This window comes from Schistocerca gregaria, chromosome 1 (genome assembly GCF_023897955.1).
Source record: "Schistocerca gregaria isolate iqSchGreg1 chromosome 1, iqSchGreg1.2, whole genome shotgun sequence".
In the NCBI taxonomy this organism is placed as follows: Eukaryota; Metazoa; Arthropoda; class Insecta; order Orthoptera; family Acrididae; genus Schistocerca; species Schistocerca gregaria.
The window spans coordinates 792854332-792873308 of NC_064920.1; the positions used below are offsets into that span (position 1 = coordinate 792854332).

The following is an 18977-nucleotide window of genomic DNA, read 5'->3' on the forward strand; positions in this document are numbered from 1 at the left end:
AAGACGTAACAAATGTTAAAGATCTTTTTGGCTTCACTGTAGGGGATACGCTTAGTTGTTTTTATTTCTTGTATTTTACGTTCCTCTAGGAAGATTCTACAGTCCCTACTCCAAACAGGGTGGCTTTCAGAACAGTTTATACATCTGACAGGCGACGAACAGTCAATTCCGTCATGGGCAGGCTTACTACAGTTGCCACACATTGCTTCTCCCTTACACCCTAGAGTTGTGTGCCCAAAACGCTGGCACTTAAAACAGCGCGTAGGGTTTGGGACATAAGATAGGACGTTTAGTCAAAGAAATCCTGCCTTGACGTGTTCTGGGAGTGTGGGGGTATTGAAAGTAAGAATGAAGGAGTCTGATTTCACCAGGTTCCCATCCACCCTTTTCATGATGTTCTGAACATCAACAATTCCCTCCTGAGCCCACTCACTCTTTAATTCTTCTACAGGAATGTCAACGAGATCCCTACAGGTAACAACACCCTTACTGGAATTCAGGGTGCTGTGAAGCTCTGTATCGATAGTGTATTCCCCCAAGCTTTTAGCGGTTTGAAGGTTAACTGCTTGCTGAGCAGTTGATGTTTCAACAAGCACTGTCCCATTCCATAAACGTTTCACTGATTTTAAAATTCCAGCTATTCCTTCTAGACCCTTTTGGATATAGAATGGCGAAACCTTTTCAAAGGAACCCTATTTCCTTTTTATAATTAAAAACAGATTCTGGTTTTCAGTATGTGCTCTGTTACTCTGAACTGCTGTATGTTTGCTGAGACCGGAGTCAGGAGGACTGGCTAACCTAGCCCTCTTGTTGGATTGGGCGGTAGTGCCTACCAGCGGTCCACCCATCCCACTGGCCAGCGAAAAATTAGGAGGAGGAAAAGAGGAAGAATTCGTGGTATTCATGGTCGTCCCACGAGCAGCAAGGGAAACTTACGCCATCCAGACAGAGCCCCGCATGCCTGGATAAGCCTTGTACAACTAAGGTGCGGCAGGTTCCCCAGAGGTAGCCCGCTAGCGACTGTTCCACCTCAACAGCCATGCATCTTATCGGCGCGCAGTACACCTTAAGATTGAAGGGTTTTTTATAGAGGTATGTACCGTCCTCGCGATCCAGGCAACCAAGCCAAGATCCCCGGTCCCTAAGACACACAACGTTCCACCGTTGCGCCACACGGTGGTCGCTGAAGCATGCCCAGAGCTTACGGTATCAGCAGACTGACGGCGCACACCAGTCCACAGCTCGAGGACCCCGGGTTCGCCAAGCCCGTACCCAGCAAACGAATGCTGAGCCTCCTGAGGGGAATTCAGTTTCTTGTGCAACTGTCTTGTGTTGCACTCATTCCTATAAGAAGTACAACATGATGATGTTCTGTGCTTGTGAAGCCAGTGAAACACATCTCAACTTGAATACCAGTTGCTTCTTCTCCTCCAATACTGACAGAGGTGCAATGAAGTGAAGCATTCACAAAAGGAACTACAGGGCCACATTAAAAAAAAAAAAAAAAAAAAAAAAAAAAAAAAAAAAAAAAAAAAAAAAACTGTAGTGTACCAAAGTACATCTCTGGATCAGTGACTGGAAACTTACTGCCAGACCCATGGTACGACAAACAGCAGTGAAGCAATTAAGTACTGTAAATCCCAAATCTTTTAGGTTTGACAACCAAACGTACGGAATCTTGCACATGTGACTTGGTGTGTGAATAAAACAGTTAGTTTCACTGGGTGTAAATATCATCAAGTCTTTTATTAGTAATATCATGAAAGATGATATTTACCTATTTGATATTTGTGGGATAAAGTCATATCACTGAAAACATATTTATTAAAAATAAAGATTCCAAGACTTACCAAGCGGGAAAGCGCCGGCAGACAGGCACATGAACAAAACACACAAACACACACACAGATGGTATGTGCGGATGGATATGTGTGTGTGTGTGTGTGCGAGTGTACACCTGTCCTTTTTTTCCCCTAAGGGAAGTCTTTCCGCTCCCGGGATTGGAATGACTCCTTACCCTCTCCCTTAAAACCCACACCCTTTCATTTTTCCCTCTCCTCCCTTCCTTCCTGACGAAGCAACTGCCAGTTGCGAAAGCTTGTAATTCTGTGTGTGTGTTTGTGTGTTTTGTTCATGTGCCTGTCTGCCGGCGCTTTCCCGCTTGGTAAGTCTTGGAATCTTTATTTTTAATATATTTTTCCCATGTGGAAGTTTCTTTCTGTTTTATTTACATCGTCATTGAAAACATATTTAAATTGACGAAATCTACTTTTTTCAGTCAAACATGCTGCTAAAGCATGTACCTTTTCCAAGAGCTTCACAATCTCTTTCAGATTCTGAAGAATTATAAAAGTTGGAAGTACTGTACTTCTGCATCTAGGACAAGCAGAGCAGTGTATTATAGTTGCTGAAGTGTATGACCCACATCCTTACTTCAAGATTATGAAGATCTGTCACCACAATTGTTTATACTGGAAAATCAATCTCATGATCATTACTACTACCTACAGAATTTTTTGCTCTATGCAGCTTCAACAATGTGTCATTTTCTTGGCAAATTTCAAAGTGGTCTGCCTGTGCAGGCAAGAACAATGAATAGAACAATCCCTTAAAGCCAATATTGAATAACTTCCAGAAATGTAGAGAGAATCTGAAAGCATTACATAAACCAAACTTTGAAAAGTTACTGTGTGAATAGAACAGAGTAACAGTTGCAAATGTATACATCCACAGAATACATGAGCAGCATTGTATCAAAACATGTCTATTCCACTGTGGGGGAAAGCAGGTCAAACATCTAAGCTAACTGCTGTGTCAAGGCCTTGCACCCACTCAACCAGCAACAATCACCACAGATAGGTTAAGCTGATATGGGCTTCACAGAGGACAGCTCTTCAGATGACAGACTAGGGATGATTGCAGTCAGCCCAACCACCTGGCTGCAACCCCAGTGTCACCAGAGGTCACTGGTCCCCATTGAACTTCTATTCTCTGTGGGCCATGTGAATGAAAATAGTACTTGCAGTATCCTGGGGCCTGGGCACGGTATTTGAACTGGCAGCTGGACTACGCTTAAGGAATTTGCTCCAAGCAAGTTTCCCGCACCAGGCATTGAATGAAAAAGCATTATCACTATCAAGATCTCAGTCTGGAACCGCTGCTATGACGATGAGGCCATCCACGTCAACCTTTGCCTTTAGGAGCTGCCAGCTACTGAGCAACTGTTTGTGGCCTCTACAACAAAGAGGTGTGGCCTCTGACACTGTGACCAGAAATTGGACTTTGTAATGTTTGTCTTTGTTTTTACTTGGTGTTACGACAGATTCAAACTTTTCTATGTCCCTTTGGGACTAACTTTTGTTCATTCTCTCAGGATTTAAACTTTTACATGTCCCTTTTGGACCTTGATAATGGCACATTTAGTGTATGGACATTGGATATTGAAACTCTCAATTTGCAGTGACATTTCCAGCTCTTTGGATTTTATTATAGTTCTTTCAATATACATGAAGCGACTTGTTTTCAATTATTATGTCCTAAATTAACTCCTGTCAGAGAAGATTGTTTATGGGTGTTACAATAAACTTCATATTCATTTTCTACCTGTGTATTTTTCCTCTGCCATCTTTGGTGAATACTTCAGTTGGCAATGAATTCTTTTTGTTTTTCTTTTTTTTTTTTTAAAAAAATCTCTAATCAGTGTCTTAGGCATGTGCTTTGAGCCAGGTAGACAATGTTTTGACGGGTGGTTTTCCACTTTCAAGTACAATTACTGTCGCATTGCTTCCAGTATGAAGGAACTGGTGGAAGTCACTGCCCAGGTGTTGTTACTGCTCCAGCAGATGCAGCACACCAACAGATTCCTGGCCATGTGGCTGGTGGCTATCTCCTCTTCATCTATGGAGCTCTCTGACTGCCTCTCTTGGATCAACAAAATGGTCAAGGCCCTCCGGATGATGCCCCTGCTGTTCCAGTAGTTCAACAAGAAGGTCCAGGCATGGGCGAACTATGTCACACACATGGCATCATGCCCAGTAGTGTGCCTTCTTTCTGGCATATGTAGGCATAGGCATTTACCACCTCTTGCAACAACTTAACTTGGAAGTGGGACCCTCACACTCTGGACTATGACAGGTTAAAGTCTAGTTTGTTAGAATTCTTTGACTCCCACAAACATGTGGCAGCAGCCTGCCACAAATTTTTCAGCTGTCACAAAGTTAATGTGAAGTCTTAGACAAACTGCTGTATACAGAGCAGTAATCTTCAGTGTAAGCAATGATGCGTGGCTTCCGGGATCCTGGACATCATTCCCTTGCACTGCCCCAAATGAAGGACTACGCAGGGATCTCCTTAAATTGGAGAGCCCTTCCTTAGAAACATGCCTACTGATTATCAGAACTTTTGAACCATCTCTCAGATCATCAAGGTGCCACCCTCACCCCTAGTCACCCCCCCCCCCCCCCCCACCCAGGTCAGATTCACACAATGCAAGCAAAGACTCAGCAGCCAGACACTGCCATCAACAGCTACCTTCCTGGAGCCAGTGTTTTATTAGTCGTCACTCTCTTTGGTGAAAAATACTTGAGTGTTAAAGATTTTGAGGTACATGTGGCTCTTCTCTTACCAGTGACACCGAAGGTCTTCAAAGCCAGAAATGTTCCCTACATACTCAGAGACAAATTTTGGCTTGAGGTACAGTAGTTGCAGAATGGGGGTATTCTCACTCCCATTCCCCATAGGCAATGGACTTCCCCCATTGTTACTGTAAAAAAAAGCAAACAACACATTGTGCATTTGTGGGGATTCCAGACAACCATTAAGGACAGCTCTGTTATAGATGCTTACCCTATTCCCAAGTTAGAGGAGACTGTTTCAGTATAATGGACTTCTATTTGGCATTTCCAGTGCTCTGGCCATTTTTAGTGCCACCTTGAGCACCTCACCTATAGGGTGCCATGCACCGCAAATTATTTACAAGACATTCTCGTCACACGCATGGACACACAGAACTTGGCTAACAACCAGCATGCACTGTTCACAGTCTTCCAACAGGCCAAACTCAAATGCAGAAAAGGCAAGCGCAGTTCTTTTTTTTTTTTTTTTTTTTTTTTTGTTTTTTTCTTTCGCCGAGTGGAATACTCAGTTGTAGGGAACATGCAGCAGTCGTCAACAGGTAGGAGGCCTAGGTCAATTGCAAAGTCCAACAGAAAAAAGACGGTTCTGCTGCTAGGTAATTCGCACGGCAGAGGTGTGGGCCAGCAGTTGCAGGAAGTGTTGGGGTGTCAGTACCAGGTCAACAGCATTGTGAAGCCTAGTGCAGTGTTGGCTCAGGTGACTGACAGCATAGGGGAGTTATGTAGGAATTTTACAAAGGAGGATCACGTAGTGATAGTGGGTGGAGCACAGAACAGTCTCAGTCTTGATAAGGATGGGGAATATGATGTAGGTGGTAACCTGGCAAAGATAGCTATTCAAACTGGTGGCACTAATGTGCACTTCATGCAACTGTTTCAGCGTCATGTTTGGCCTCATCTTAATGCAGCTGTTAGGTGCATTAACATGGGGCTGGAGAGAACGGTCATGGCAGAAGGCAAGGGTCATATTTCAGTGGTGTCAGTTGGGTCTATCAGTAGGTCGGGTTTCACTAGGCATGGCCTGCACCTCAATAGGTATGGGAAGGGGAGTCTGGTTAAGCTTATAGGTGACAGTATAGTGGGTGGTGGTGAAATCACTCATGGAAAAAATGCTGTAGTAGTTGCTGTTAGAGCTGCACCTTTTTTTAGATTGAAGTCAGTTGATAGGTATAACTACTTAAAGGAAGTCCCTCTAACTAAAGGCTCACCTTCAGAGGATGTCATTTTTCCAAGTAGAGAAGAAATTAACATATTTCATCAAAATATATGAGGTATTAGAGATAAAGTTAGTGAACTGCTTATAGATGTTGACTCTGAAATTATTGGTATAGCGGAGCACCACTTAAATAATTTGACAATTCAGAGGCTTCCTTTACCAGGATACAGATTAGCTGGCTGTTTTTCAAGGAGTTCCTTATGGGGTGGGGGAGTGGTTACGTACATAAAAAGCAGTATCCACTTGAGTCCATAGACATATCACGACACGGCACTGAACAGATATTTGAATGTTGTGCAGAGGCAGTTGAATTTAGTGAAACTAAACTTCTAACTGTTCATCTACATCTACATCTACATCTACATCCATACTCCACAAGCCACCTGACGGTGTGTGGCGGAGGGTACCTTGAGTACCTCTATCGGTTCTCCCTTCTATTCCAGTCTCGTATTGTTCGTGGAAAGAAGGATTGTCGGTATGCTTCTATGTGGGCTCTAATCTCCCTCATTTTATCCTCATGGTCTCTTCGCAAGATATATGTAGGAGGGAGCAATATACTGCTTGACTCTTTGGTGAAGGTATGTTCTCGAAACTTTAACAAAAGCCTGTACCGAGCTACTGAGCATCTCTCCTGCAGAGTCTTCCACTGGAGTTTATCTATCATCTCCGTAACGCTTTCGTGATTACTAAATCATCCTGTAACGAAGCGCGCTGCTCTCCGTTGGATCTTCTCTATCTCTTCTATCAACCCTATCTGGTACGGATCACACACTGTTGAGCAGTATTCAAGCAGTGGGCGAACAAGCATACTGTAACGTACTTCCTTTGTTGTCGGATTGCATTTCCTTAGGATTCTTCCAATGAATCTCAGTCTGGCATCTGCTTTACCGACAATCAACTTTATATGACCATTCCATTTTAAATCACTCCTAATGTGTACTCCCAGATAATTTATGGAATTAACTGCTTCCAGTTGCTGACCTGCTATTTTGTAGCTAAATGATAAGGGATCTATCTTTCTATGTATTCGCAGCACATTACTCTTGTCTACATTGAGATTCAATTGCCATTCCCTGCACCATGCATCAATTCGCTGCAGATCCTCCTGCATTTCAGTACAATTTTTCATTGTTGCAACCTCTCGATACACCACAGCATCATCTGCAGAAAGCCTCAGTGAACTTCCGATGTCATCCACCAGGTCATTTATGTATATTGTGAATAGCAACAGTCCTACAACACTCCCCTGTGGCACACCCGAAATCACTCTTACTTCGGAAGACTTCTCTCCATTGAGAATGACATGCAGCGTTCTGTTATCTAGGAACTCCTCAATCCAATCACACAATTGGTCTGATAGTCCATATGCTCTTACTTTGTTTGTTAAACGACTGTGGGAAACTGTGTCAAATGCCTTGCGGAAGTCAAGAAACATGGCATCTACCTGTGAACCCATGTCTATGGCCCTCTGAGTCTCGTGGACGAATAGCGCGAGCTGGGTTTCACACGACCGTCTTTTTCGAAACCCATGCTGATTCCTACAGAGTAGATTTCTAGTCTCCAGAAAAGTCATTATACTCGAACTGTTGTTTTTATAGGTCCCCTAACTCTGACTTCAGAGCATTTTTGCTCAAGTTACAGGGGGTTCTTGATTCACTTTGTAGGAAATACCAGAAATTAGTTATATGTGGTGACTTCAATATAAATTTTGTACATGATGGTGCAAGAAAAAGGATGTTGGTAGATCTCCTAAATTCATATGATCTGATGCAGACTGTATTTTTTCCAACTAGGGTGCAGGGGAACAGTAGCACAGCCATAGACAATATTTTTATTCATTCTTCATTACTAGATGGGCATTCTGTTAGTGAAAGGGTGAATGGCCTTTCAGACCATGATGCACAAATTTTAACACCAAAAAGCTTTTGTATTCAAACAAATGTCACATATAATTACAAACTATGTGATAGAGAGTTTTTTAAACATTGTCAAGGAACAAGAGTGGCACGATGTTTATAATGCCGATAACATAGATGATAAATATAATGCTTTCCTTAACAAATTTCTCATGCTCTTTGAGAGTTGCTTTCCATCAAGACATTTTAAATGGGGTACTAGCAGTAACAGGCAGTCTGGGTGGCTGACTAGTGGGGTACGGACATCATGTAGAACAAAGCGGGAATTATATCAAAATGTTAGAAGTTGTAACACTCAAGCTACAGTAGCCCATTACAAACAATATTGTAAGGTGCTTAAAAATATTATTAGGAAGGCAAAGAGTATGTGGTATGCCAATAGAATAGCTAATTCACAGGATAAAATTAAAACCGTTTGGCGAGTTGTGGAGGAAGTGTCTGGTCAGCAGCACAAGTTTGAAGTTTGACATTATAAAGTCAGTTCGCAGCAAAAATATTTCTGTTACTGATAAATCAGACATATGTACAGTATTTAGCAATCATTTTCTGAGCACTGCTGGTGAATTAAATAAAAATTTAGGTTCTACAGGAAAGCATATAGCTTTCTTGGCAGATGCCTCTTCGAGATTGATGTCTGAAATACTCCCCTGTGATACAGACATGGGGGAGATTGAGTCAATAATTAAATCATTGAAGACTAAGAGCTCTCATGGATATGATGGAGTGCCTAGCAGAATATTAAAGTACTGTGCTGCACATATTAGCCCTGTATTTAGCCATATTTGTACTTTTTCCTTCAGGAATGGCCAATTTCCTGAACAATTACAGTACTCAGTAGTAAAGCCGCTTTATAAAAAGGGAGAAAGGGATAATGTAGACAATTTTAGACCTATTTCTATGCCATCAGTGTTTGCTAAAGTTATTGAAAAAGCTGTGTATGTAGGAATAGTTGATAATTTTATATCACACGATTTGCTTTAGATGTTGTTGAACAACTGAAAAAGCTATATTCTCTTTTCTCTGTGAGGTACTGGATGGGTTAAACAAAAGGTTTCAAACGCTAGGTATAATTTTTATTTTTTATTTTTATTTAACTACGGCGTTTGATTGTGTTGATCACAAAATATTGCTCCAGAAGTTGGACCATTACGGAATATGGCGAGTATCTCACAGTTGGTTCACCTCTTACTTTAGCAACAGACAGCAAAAGGTCATTATTCACAGTGTTGAGAATGGCTGTGATGTGGGGCCTGAGTGGGATAAAGTCAAGTGGGAGATGCCCCTGGGATCGGCATTGGGGCTATTCCTGTTCCTTATTTATATAAATGATATGCCTTCTTGTATTACGGGTAACTCTAAAGTATTTATGTTTCTTGGTGACACTAGCTTGGTACTAAGGGATGTCGTGTGCAACACTGGCTCAGTTTCAAATAGTGCAGTTCATGGCCTAAGTTCATGGCTTGTAGAAAATAAACTAACATTAAATCACAGTAAGGCTCAATTTTTACAGTTTCTAACACACACTCCAACAAAACCGAACATTTTAATTTCAAAGAATGGGAATGTGATTAGAGGAACTGAACAGTTCAAATTTCTAGGTGTTTAGATAGTAAACTGTCACGGAAAGCCCACGTTCAGGATCTTGTTCAAAGACTGAATGCTGTCATTTTTACTATTCGAATGGTATCTGAAGTGAGTGATAGTTCAACATGAAAATTAGTCTACTTTGATTATTTTCCATTTGCTTAAGTTGTATGGTATTATATTTTAGGGTAACTCTTCCCATTCTAAAAGGATATTTTTGGCTCAGAAATGGGCGGTTCGGGCAATAAGTGGTGTAAGTTCCACCTCTGTTAACTAGTCTGGGTATTTTGACATTGGCCTCTCTATATATCAATTCCTTACTGTCATTTCTTGTTCCCAATATTAGGTTATTCCCAAGAATAAGCAATTTTCACTTAGTTAATTCTCAGCAGAAATCAAATCTGCATTTGGATCGGACTTCCTTAACTCTTGTGCAGAAAGGTGTGCAGTATATTGCTGCATCCATTTTCGATAAGCTACCGCTCGAATTCAAAAATCTTAGCAGTAATCCACGCACTTTCAAATCGAAACTGTAGAGTTTTCTCATGGGTCACTCCTTCTATTCTGCCGAGGAGTTCCTTGAAAAATTAAGCTGATTCTTGTTGTATTGTTGATTGTGTTTACTTAAACTTACAGATTGACGTTTTTCAGATTCATAAACATTTTATTTTTATCTGTTATTACTTTTATGTTGTAATTTCATGTACTGAGACATTCCATGACCTCGGAGATTTGCTCCTCAATTAGGTCCAATGGAGCTTGACGTGTAAATAAAATAAATTTTTAGTGCATCCACTCTACCCTAGAGTATGTTGAGACAGCACAAAAACCTCCAACTCTCCCCCCCCCCCCCCCTCCCCTCCCAAACAGAAGTCAGTGTTAGGGAAACTCTTATTACCATAACTTTATGTTGCATGCAGTAGCCATTGCAGAACCATTACACCACCTCTTACATAAAAACATTCACTGTGAACAGCCCCCAGCACACGAAAAGCTCTTCATGACTTGAAACAGGTCCCTCTGTCCCATATTTTTCACAGCATATGAACCCACCAAGCCCCTAATCTTGGTAGGTCATGCATCAGATTATGCATTGGTGGCAGCCCTTTCACGTGTGATTGACAGCATGGAACAACCAGTCACATTTGTGTCTAAGACTCTCTCCATTGCTCAGAGTAAATACAGTCAGATAGAAAAAGAAGCTCTAGTAATCATATTTGGCCTAAAAAAGTTTCATGACTATCTCTATGGCCATAAACCACAAGCGCTTACTCCCACTTTTCAGTGTAAGAAAATACCAATACCAAAACAGCACACCACATTCAGCAATAGGCTATGTTTCTTTCAATTTATAATTATGTCACCCAGTATTGTTCAACAACCCAACATGCAAACACTGGCCTTTTCTGACATCTGCCCCTGCCCAGACCCCTGCCTTCGACATGGATCCTGCACCTGAAGGGCTTCTTCCTATTCAATTCACATTTGGAGTGCAGGATGAACAAATGTTTAAATGCCTCTTTGCATGCTGTCATTAATCTAATCTTGCACTCATGAACCCTCTGGGAGCAAGATATAGAGTGCTGCAGTATATCCCTGGAGTCATCTTTTAATCCAGTTCTTGAAACTTTGTGAGTAGGCTCTCTCGGGACAGTTTTTGTCTATCTTCCAGTGTCTGCCAGCCCAGTTTCTTCAGCATCCCCATCACACTCTGCCACAAGTTAAACAAACCTGTGACCATTCATGCTGCCCTTCTGTGTATACATTCAGTATCCCCCTTCAGTTCTATTTGGTATGGGTCCCACACAATTGAGTAAAATTCTAGGATGGTTCACACAAGTGATTTGTAAGCAGCCTCATCAGTAGACTGATTCTACAAATAAAATGAAGTCTGCCACCTGTTTTACCTATGACTCAGCCTGTGTGTTCCTTCCATTTCAAGTCCCTACAAAATGTATTTGTAGGAGCTGACCAATTCCACCTGTAACTCACTGACAGTGTCGCCACAGGATAATGAGTATTTTGTTTAGTAAAGTCCACAGTTTTACAGTTTTGAATATTTACAACAAGTTGCCAATCTTGGCACCATTTTGAAATTTTATAAAGATCTGACTGAATATTTGTGGAGCTTTTTCAGACATTACTTCATTGTAGATAACTGCATCATCAGTTAAAAGTATGAGTTATTGTTAATATTGCCTGCATGGTCAGTAATATACACCATGAACAGCAAGGGTTGCAACACATTCTCTGGGGCACATCCAACATTATTTGTAAATCTGTCGATGACTGACTCTCCATTCAAGACAAAATTGTGCACCCTTCCTACCACTGAATCCTCAATCCAGTCACATATTTTGCTTGACATCCCATTCAGTCATACTTTTTATAAATTGAGCTCTGAGTACACTCCATGCTTTATTATAAGATGTATCAGATATTATGGCATTTGCAGATATCTAGATCTTTTTCAAAACCACAAGAAGGTATTTTCCTGGTCAATTACATGAGTGAATTTTTACCGACCATCTCAGTACACCATTAGTGGTGATAAGGTCCTGTCACAGCAACATAATGATAAACAGCAGCATAACTTGCATGACTCAGTTGTCTTCTGTCTGGAAATCTAGTCTGACACATCTGGGCAGCTTCATATCTGTTACCTTTCAGAAGGCTGCATGCAAAAATTATATCTGCCTGTTCACAGAAAACAAATATCCTGCCATGGTTCAAATGAACCCTCCAAAAGTATGCCACTATCACTACTGTGAAATGTTCAGGCAAGATTACCCTCAAATGTATGCACATATCGTATCTAGACATAGCTTGTCACCTACAAATTACCAATGAGGACACAATATGTGCATTTGCAGATTAACTTCTTTTGGCAATAATATTCGACTGTATGAAAAGAGAGAGAGAGAGAGAGAGAGAGAGAGAGAGAGAGAGAGAATTTTAATTATTGGTTAAAAATTTCAGTTTTTGGATTTCACTTTGAAACACGTTAACTATAAACTATTATTAAAACACAAAATGAAAGACACACTCTCCTAACATACACCCAGAATTACTTCCGTATCTGAGGATGGCTCCCCACTCTGGATAATGTGCAGTGTTCTGCTCATCAACAAGTCAACAATCCAGTTGCAGATCTGGCCACACAAACCACACACATATGTATTCTTTAGTAAATGTCAGAATCATTTTGTGCCAAAAGTTTTTTTATAAGTCAAAAACAACATTTGGGATAGAATTCATAGAACAGCTTTCACACATACAGGATAATCACCAGAATCATTCCCTACAAGATGAGCATATGAGGGCCCTCAACCAGTTTAGCAGTAATGACTCAGTCAGTAGAGGGCTTGCCCATGAAAAGCAAGGTTAATTATTTCCAGAATGACTTTCCACTCTGCAGTAGAGTCCCATTCCAATGCAATTTTAATCTGCCAGGATGTTTCAAATCAGTTCACACTCCACTGCAGAGTGAAACTTCATTCTGGAAGCAATCCTCTAGACTGTCTTAAGCCATGTTTCCACAATATTCTTTCTTCCAAGAGTAATAATCCCACATGGTATGCAGGAGAACTCCTGTGTAGTTTGGAAGATAGCACAAAAGGTACTGATGGAAGTAAAGCAGTGAGGGAAGGTTGCGAGCCATGCTTGGATAGCTCAGTCAGCAGAGCACTTGCCCACAAAAGCCAAATGTTCCAGATTTGAGTCCCAGTCTGGCACACAGTTCTAATCTAACAGGAAGTTTCAAAGTTAACTATTTCATTTCAAATTTAACTATTTCATCTCAAAGTTAACTATTTCTTGATGCTTTTGGATGTGTCCTAACAAACTATTCCTTCTTTTAATCTATTTGTGTCATAAAGCCCATTTCTCTGACATCCACTGCAATACCTCTTCATTAGTTACTCACTCGCCTCACCTAATCTTCAGCATTCTTCTACAATACCACATTTCAAAAGCTTCTATTCTCATATTGTCTTAGTGTTTACCATTAATATTTCACTTCTGTGTAGAACTATACTCCAGAAAAGTACTTTCTGAAAAGACCATCTAACACTTATATTTATATTTGATGTTAACAAATGTCTTTCTTTCAGAAACACTTTTCTTTCTGATACTGAACTGCTCTTCATAATCCCTTTATTTCACTCAGTCATTTATTTTGCTGTCCAAATAGCAAAACTCATACAGTACTTTCAGTGTCTCATTTTCTAATCTAATTTCTTTAGTATCACCTAACTTAATCTGAGAAAACTTCATAAACCTCATTTTAATTTTTTGGTTGATGTTAATCTTATAAACCCTCAATGGATTTACCAAGTCCTATGCTGTCTCTGGAAGAATTAGCAAACCTGAAACCTGTACCATTATGTTTCTCCATCTGACAACTGGAAAATGTCTGGATTTTAATGTTTAGTTTATTACACAATGATCTCTATCACTAAAGCACCCTGCCCAATGTTCCCACACATTTACTATTATCCATTCTCTTCATTGGTATTAGTCCACAGTCTTCTTATGTGCTCTGAGTGTTCATGTTAGCACATTTCTCAGATCAACAGTTTTGAGGGCTAGGAGTAAAACTGTTAATTTTTATAAAACCCTAAGTTAACATAAATTGTATACATCAAATGATCATTAGTTTATGTGGATAGTTTTCACTCTCAGAACTAAATTTGAAAGCTATATTTGTTATGTAGCATCAAAGTATAAGGTAACATTTACAAGAAGATATAAAATTAAACATAGCCCCTATCTGGCCTGCACAGATAGAAGAAGAAGAAGAAAAAGAAGAAGAAGAAGAAGAAGAAGAAGAAGAAGAAATGATAATTAGTCACCAAACAGTGGTGACATTTGGCAGCAGACAGAAATGTGGAACTAGTTCATTTGGTGAACACTTATCTTAAAGTTTACGAAAAATTATTATGCTTTTATATATTACTCTCTTAAGAAGATTCTTTTACAGGAGTGACTGATATTTGGTTTGTACGGTGCTCAACTGCGAGGTCATCAGTGTCCGTGCAAAGTCCCAATTTTGACACAGTCCAATTTTTACACAATCCAATCTACCCACTGTGATGAAAGATCATGATGACAGCACAAACACCCAGGCCTCAGGCAGAGAAAATCCCCAAGCCACCTGGGAATTGAACCCGGGACCCTGTGATCCAGAGGCAGCAACACTAGCCACTAGACCACAAGCTGCGGACTGGAACAACTGTTGGAACCTACTTTGAAGTATATCTACATAAAAAGGTATTTGACATATTCATAATTTTTCACATGCAGTGAGATATGCTCTCACCCTCTGACAGACTGCACTAGTCTTGGGTCTGTTCTTAGAAAATTAATTAAGGTTGAAGTGTTTATGCATGACATGTACAATCACGGGTAACAAAGGAGCAGCAAAGAGTGCATATGGCTTTCATGATAAACTAGCATTATAAAAGGAGCTGTACCTTAACTTTAGGTCTGTTATCTGCTTCTAGATCCTCTGGATGTGTAGCAGAAAATGGCTGGTAACCACTAACAGTCTTTTCAGTTCCCGGAAATTTTCTTTTGAGATTTCTTGGTCTTTTGAATCCAGCCTGTTCTGGCCTTTGAGGGGCTTTTGGTATGGCAGTTATTGCACCTGACTTCAGGAGCTTCTTTGCCACTTCTCTTGCATCTCTAGCCTCAGCTGGTCGCTTTGGTGCTTGTGGTGTCCTCTCTGGCTCTGGACGAGGTGATTTTAAAGCCTGGACAGCTTTCTTCTGCAAAATCAATACATTATGGTTTACTTAAAAATTTAATGTAAAGAAAGAATGATTAGCCTATTTTGTTTCTTAAACAGAAATCAAATTTTAAATCTTTGATCATTTGCCTTTACAACAAATGAGTCAATAAATATAAGGGTAGAAAAAGTATAATTTTATTTAAGCACTTTCTAGTAATTTGTAAATGTTGATTAGCAAACAAGTACCACAAAAATCTCTTTGACTTGTTCGGAATATGACAAGTACTGCTTTCCAATATGATATCATATAGGTACTACTACTACTACTACTACTACTACTACTACCACTATGTGATCAGGCCCAGTGGACCGCACGCATCTACAAGTTTCCTCCTCCACTGTATTATGTCCATTGCTGCTATCTGCCATTCGCCCACATCTATTGACATTTGCTTTAAATCTTCATGGAGTCCATCCCTCCAACGCTTCTTGGGTCTCCCTGGCGGTCTCTTTCCTGTAGGTGTGAAATCCAGGAGCTTCCGAGGCCATCTGTGATCCTCCATCCGGGCTACATGGCCGGCCCACTGCATTCATTTGGCTTTCACAGCTCCTGCTATGTTGGTTTGCTGCCTCAAGCTCTTGGTTGTATCTGATCCTCCATTCCCCTGTACCTGCATCCAGAACCGGACCGAAGATCTACCGAAGCACTTTTCTCTCAAAGACAAGGAGCTTATGGAAGTCCTGTTTCCGGATACTCCATGTCTCACAGCCATATAGAACAACAGGCTGGATCAGGGTTTTGTACAGTCGAATCTTGAACTGTCTGGAGAGAGATTTGGACCGAAGCAGTTGTGCTAGGCTGTGTTAAGATCGGTTTCCTGCTTGTATTCTGGCATTGATCTCTGCTTCACACGACGAGTTCTCAGTGAAAAGTGCCCCTAGGTATTTGAATTCTTGCACTCTCTTGCAGGAATGGTCCCCAACCTGCAGTGATTGTAGATGATCAGCAGTCTGACAGTGGCCATACGTCATAACGAGGTACTCTGTCTTAGCTTCGTTTATGTTTAGCCCAAATTTGCTGGCAACCTCCTTTAGTGCTTTGGTCATTTGCTCCAACTCCTCTTCCGACCTAGAGAGTAAACAGATGTCGTCTGCATAGGCTAAGTATGCCAGTCTCTTTCTTTTGATTTCAATCCCTTCCTTCTCTTGGAAGGTCTCGCGTACGATCTTCTCGAGGGCAAAGTTGAACAGGATAGGGAACAACCCATCTCCTTGCCTGAGTCCTGTCACAATTTCAAATTCCTCAGTTACGCGATTTCCCATCTTCACCTTTGCATGTGTTTTGTTCAGACAGATCTTTATCAGATTGATGAGTTTCTCTGCTATGCCAAAGTCCCTTAAACAGTTGAGCAGGCTCTTGCGATGTATGCAATCATAGGCCTTCTAAAAATCAATGAATAAAATATGCAAATCTTTACCATATTTACCCAGTTTCTCAGTGAGCTGCCAGAGACTGAATAAGTGATCTACTGTTGATCGTCCTGGCCGGAAGCCTCCCTGGTACTCCCCTATCACCGATTCTGCCACTGGCTGAATTCTATGTACGAGGCAATTGGACAGGATCTTATAGCAGACGTTAAGCAGGGCGATTCCTCGATAGTTGTCACATTTCAGTTTGTTGCCCTTCTTGTGTATTCGACAAATCAGAGCTGTTTTCCATTCTCCTGCTAGTTCTTCTTTGGTCCATATTGCCTGTATCAGTCGATGTATTTTTTCTGCAAGTTTCTCTCCTCCTGCCAGGATCATTTCAGCCTGTATTCCATCTTCACCTGGACTCTTATTCTGTTTAAGGTGTCTGATTCTGGTTTTTATCTCATCCAGGGAAGGTGGGGGATAGTCTGCATCGGCTGTAATTGGGTACTGGAAATCAAACTGCAGTTCGGGTTCATTACAATTTAGCAGCTGTCGAAAGTACTCTTTCCATCTCTCAGCTATGTCCCTATCGTTCGTCAGGATCTTATCATGGGAATCTTTGACAAATTTCTGCTTGGCCTGGTGACCTTTGCAGAGGTACGTCACCCTCAGAAACATTTCCCTCGTCTTTTGTCCTCTGAAGTCTGTTTCTGCTTCAGTGATGATATTCCTTATGTATTTCCTCTTTGCTCTTCTCAGAATTGCTTGTGTAGTCTTTCAGACCTCCTCAAATTGTGCTTTGGGCTTTGCCAGATTTGTCCCCTTCAGCCATTTGTTCCTGGCTTCCTTTCTCCTTTCCAGGGCATCTGCACATTCCTTTCCAAACCAGATCTTCTTGCCCACTGGGTTTCCCTTGAGTGTTTCCTTTGCTGTATCCCTAACTGAGCTCTGGATGTTTCCCCACATTAGTTCGAGGTCCTGACTCGCGTCCACTTCACTGAGTGCTTCAAAGCGGTTACTAAGTTGCAACTGGTATCTGGTCATCATCGCCTCATCTTTCAGTTTCTCCACATGGTACCTTTCCACTCTTTTTAACTTAGGCCCCGTTCTTCCTTTACGCTGTATGTTTAAATCGCCTCTGACCTAGAAATGATCACTCCCACCTTCGGCACCCCACGCTGTCTTATTGTCTAACACCCATCTCTTGGCTCTGAGATCAACGGCAACATGGTCTATTTGATTTACAGTTCTCCCATCTGGTGATACCCAGGTTCCTTTATGCACGTTTTTCCACTGGAAGTTTGTGCTGGAGATGAACAACCCTAATGAAGTAGCGAAGCTGATGAACCTAACTCCATTGCCATTGCTTAGGTTGTGTAGACTGTGCCTACCTGTTGTGTCTTGGAATATCTGCTCTTTCCCAACCTTGGCATTCATATCACCAAGGAGGATCCTCAGGTGTCCATTTGGTATAGTGTCCATCACTGCCTCTAGCTGTGCATAGAACTCGTCTTTCACTTCACATTCGCTCTCCTCCGTGGGAGCATGACAGTTCACAAAAGTTGCCTTAATATGCTTTACTTCCAGTGTTAGAACAGATATTCTTGGGTTGACTGAAATGAATTCTGAAACATTAGTGGCCAAAGTCTTACTGACATAGAAACCAGTGCCTAACAGATGACCTTGTTCACAGGCTCCATACATAATTGTACAGTTTTCAACATCAATGCTCCCAGCATCGTCCCACCGGATTTCTTGTAGTGCAACTAGGTCTAGTTCGTACCTCTGAATTTCCTTGACCACACTGAATGCAGCTCCTGTCTTGCTCCAAAGAAATTGCAGTTGATTAAATTGTGCATAAATAAGTGTCCATGTTGAAAGAAACTGCAGGAAAAATTCACTGGTAGTGAAATCATGATAGAAAATTATAGTATGGTGTATGCCACCGGCTATATATTAGCAAGGAGAAAAAAAGGTACAAGAAAGAAGACAATGATGATTATTACTGTGATGATCACAGAGAAAAGGTAGAAAGTATACACTCATTCTGAGGGTTATGCAGTTGGCTGTATGTTGTGGAATCATTACTCCAGTATTCTACATCTACTCACATACTCTGGGGCAGTAATATGTGGAGCATGTTTCAGCAGTTTCCCATCATTTAATTAAACTTTTTAGAAAATGGCTTGAACTGTATGTGATCATTTATGGCAAATTAGTTTTTCAAAATTATAAGAAATCAAATCATTTGTGTGTATACTCAATCAAATGACAAAAGTTATGAAAAAAATTATTGAAAAATAATCAGATTGTAAGCTACTTGTTTTCTTTCTGTCTTTCTACATGTTTCCCTTTCCTTTCCTTTTCTGTTCTTTCTTTCTTATGTTGGACAAAGGAAAGAACATGCACTTTGTTGGCATAAATATGAAACTACCATAAACAAATACTAGATGAGGTTACTTAAGAAACCACTGTTCACACTG

The 18977-nt window shown here is 40.9% G+C and overlaps 1 protein-coding gene across 1 annotated transcript in view; it reads right to left on the reverse strand.

Moving 5' to 3' along the window:
- LOC126269829 (negative elongation factor E) overlaps nucleotides 1–18977 on the reverse strand; it is a 76641-nt gene that overhangs the window by 50431 nt on the left and 7233 nt on the right. The window contains exon 2 of the mRNA XM_049974021.1: nucleotides 14825–15118. Coding sequence (XP_049829978.1) covers nucleotides 14825–15118 — 294 coding nt within the window. The remainder of the gene's footprint in view (nucleotides 1–14824; nucleotides 15119–18977) is intronic.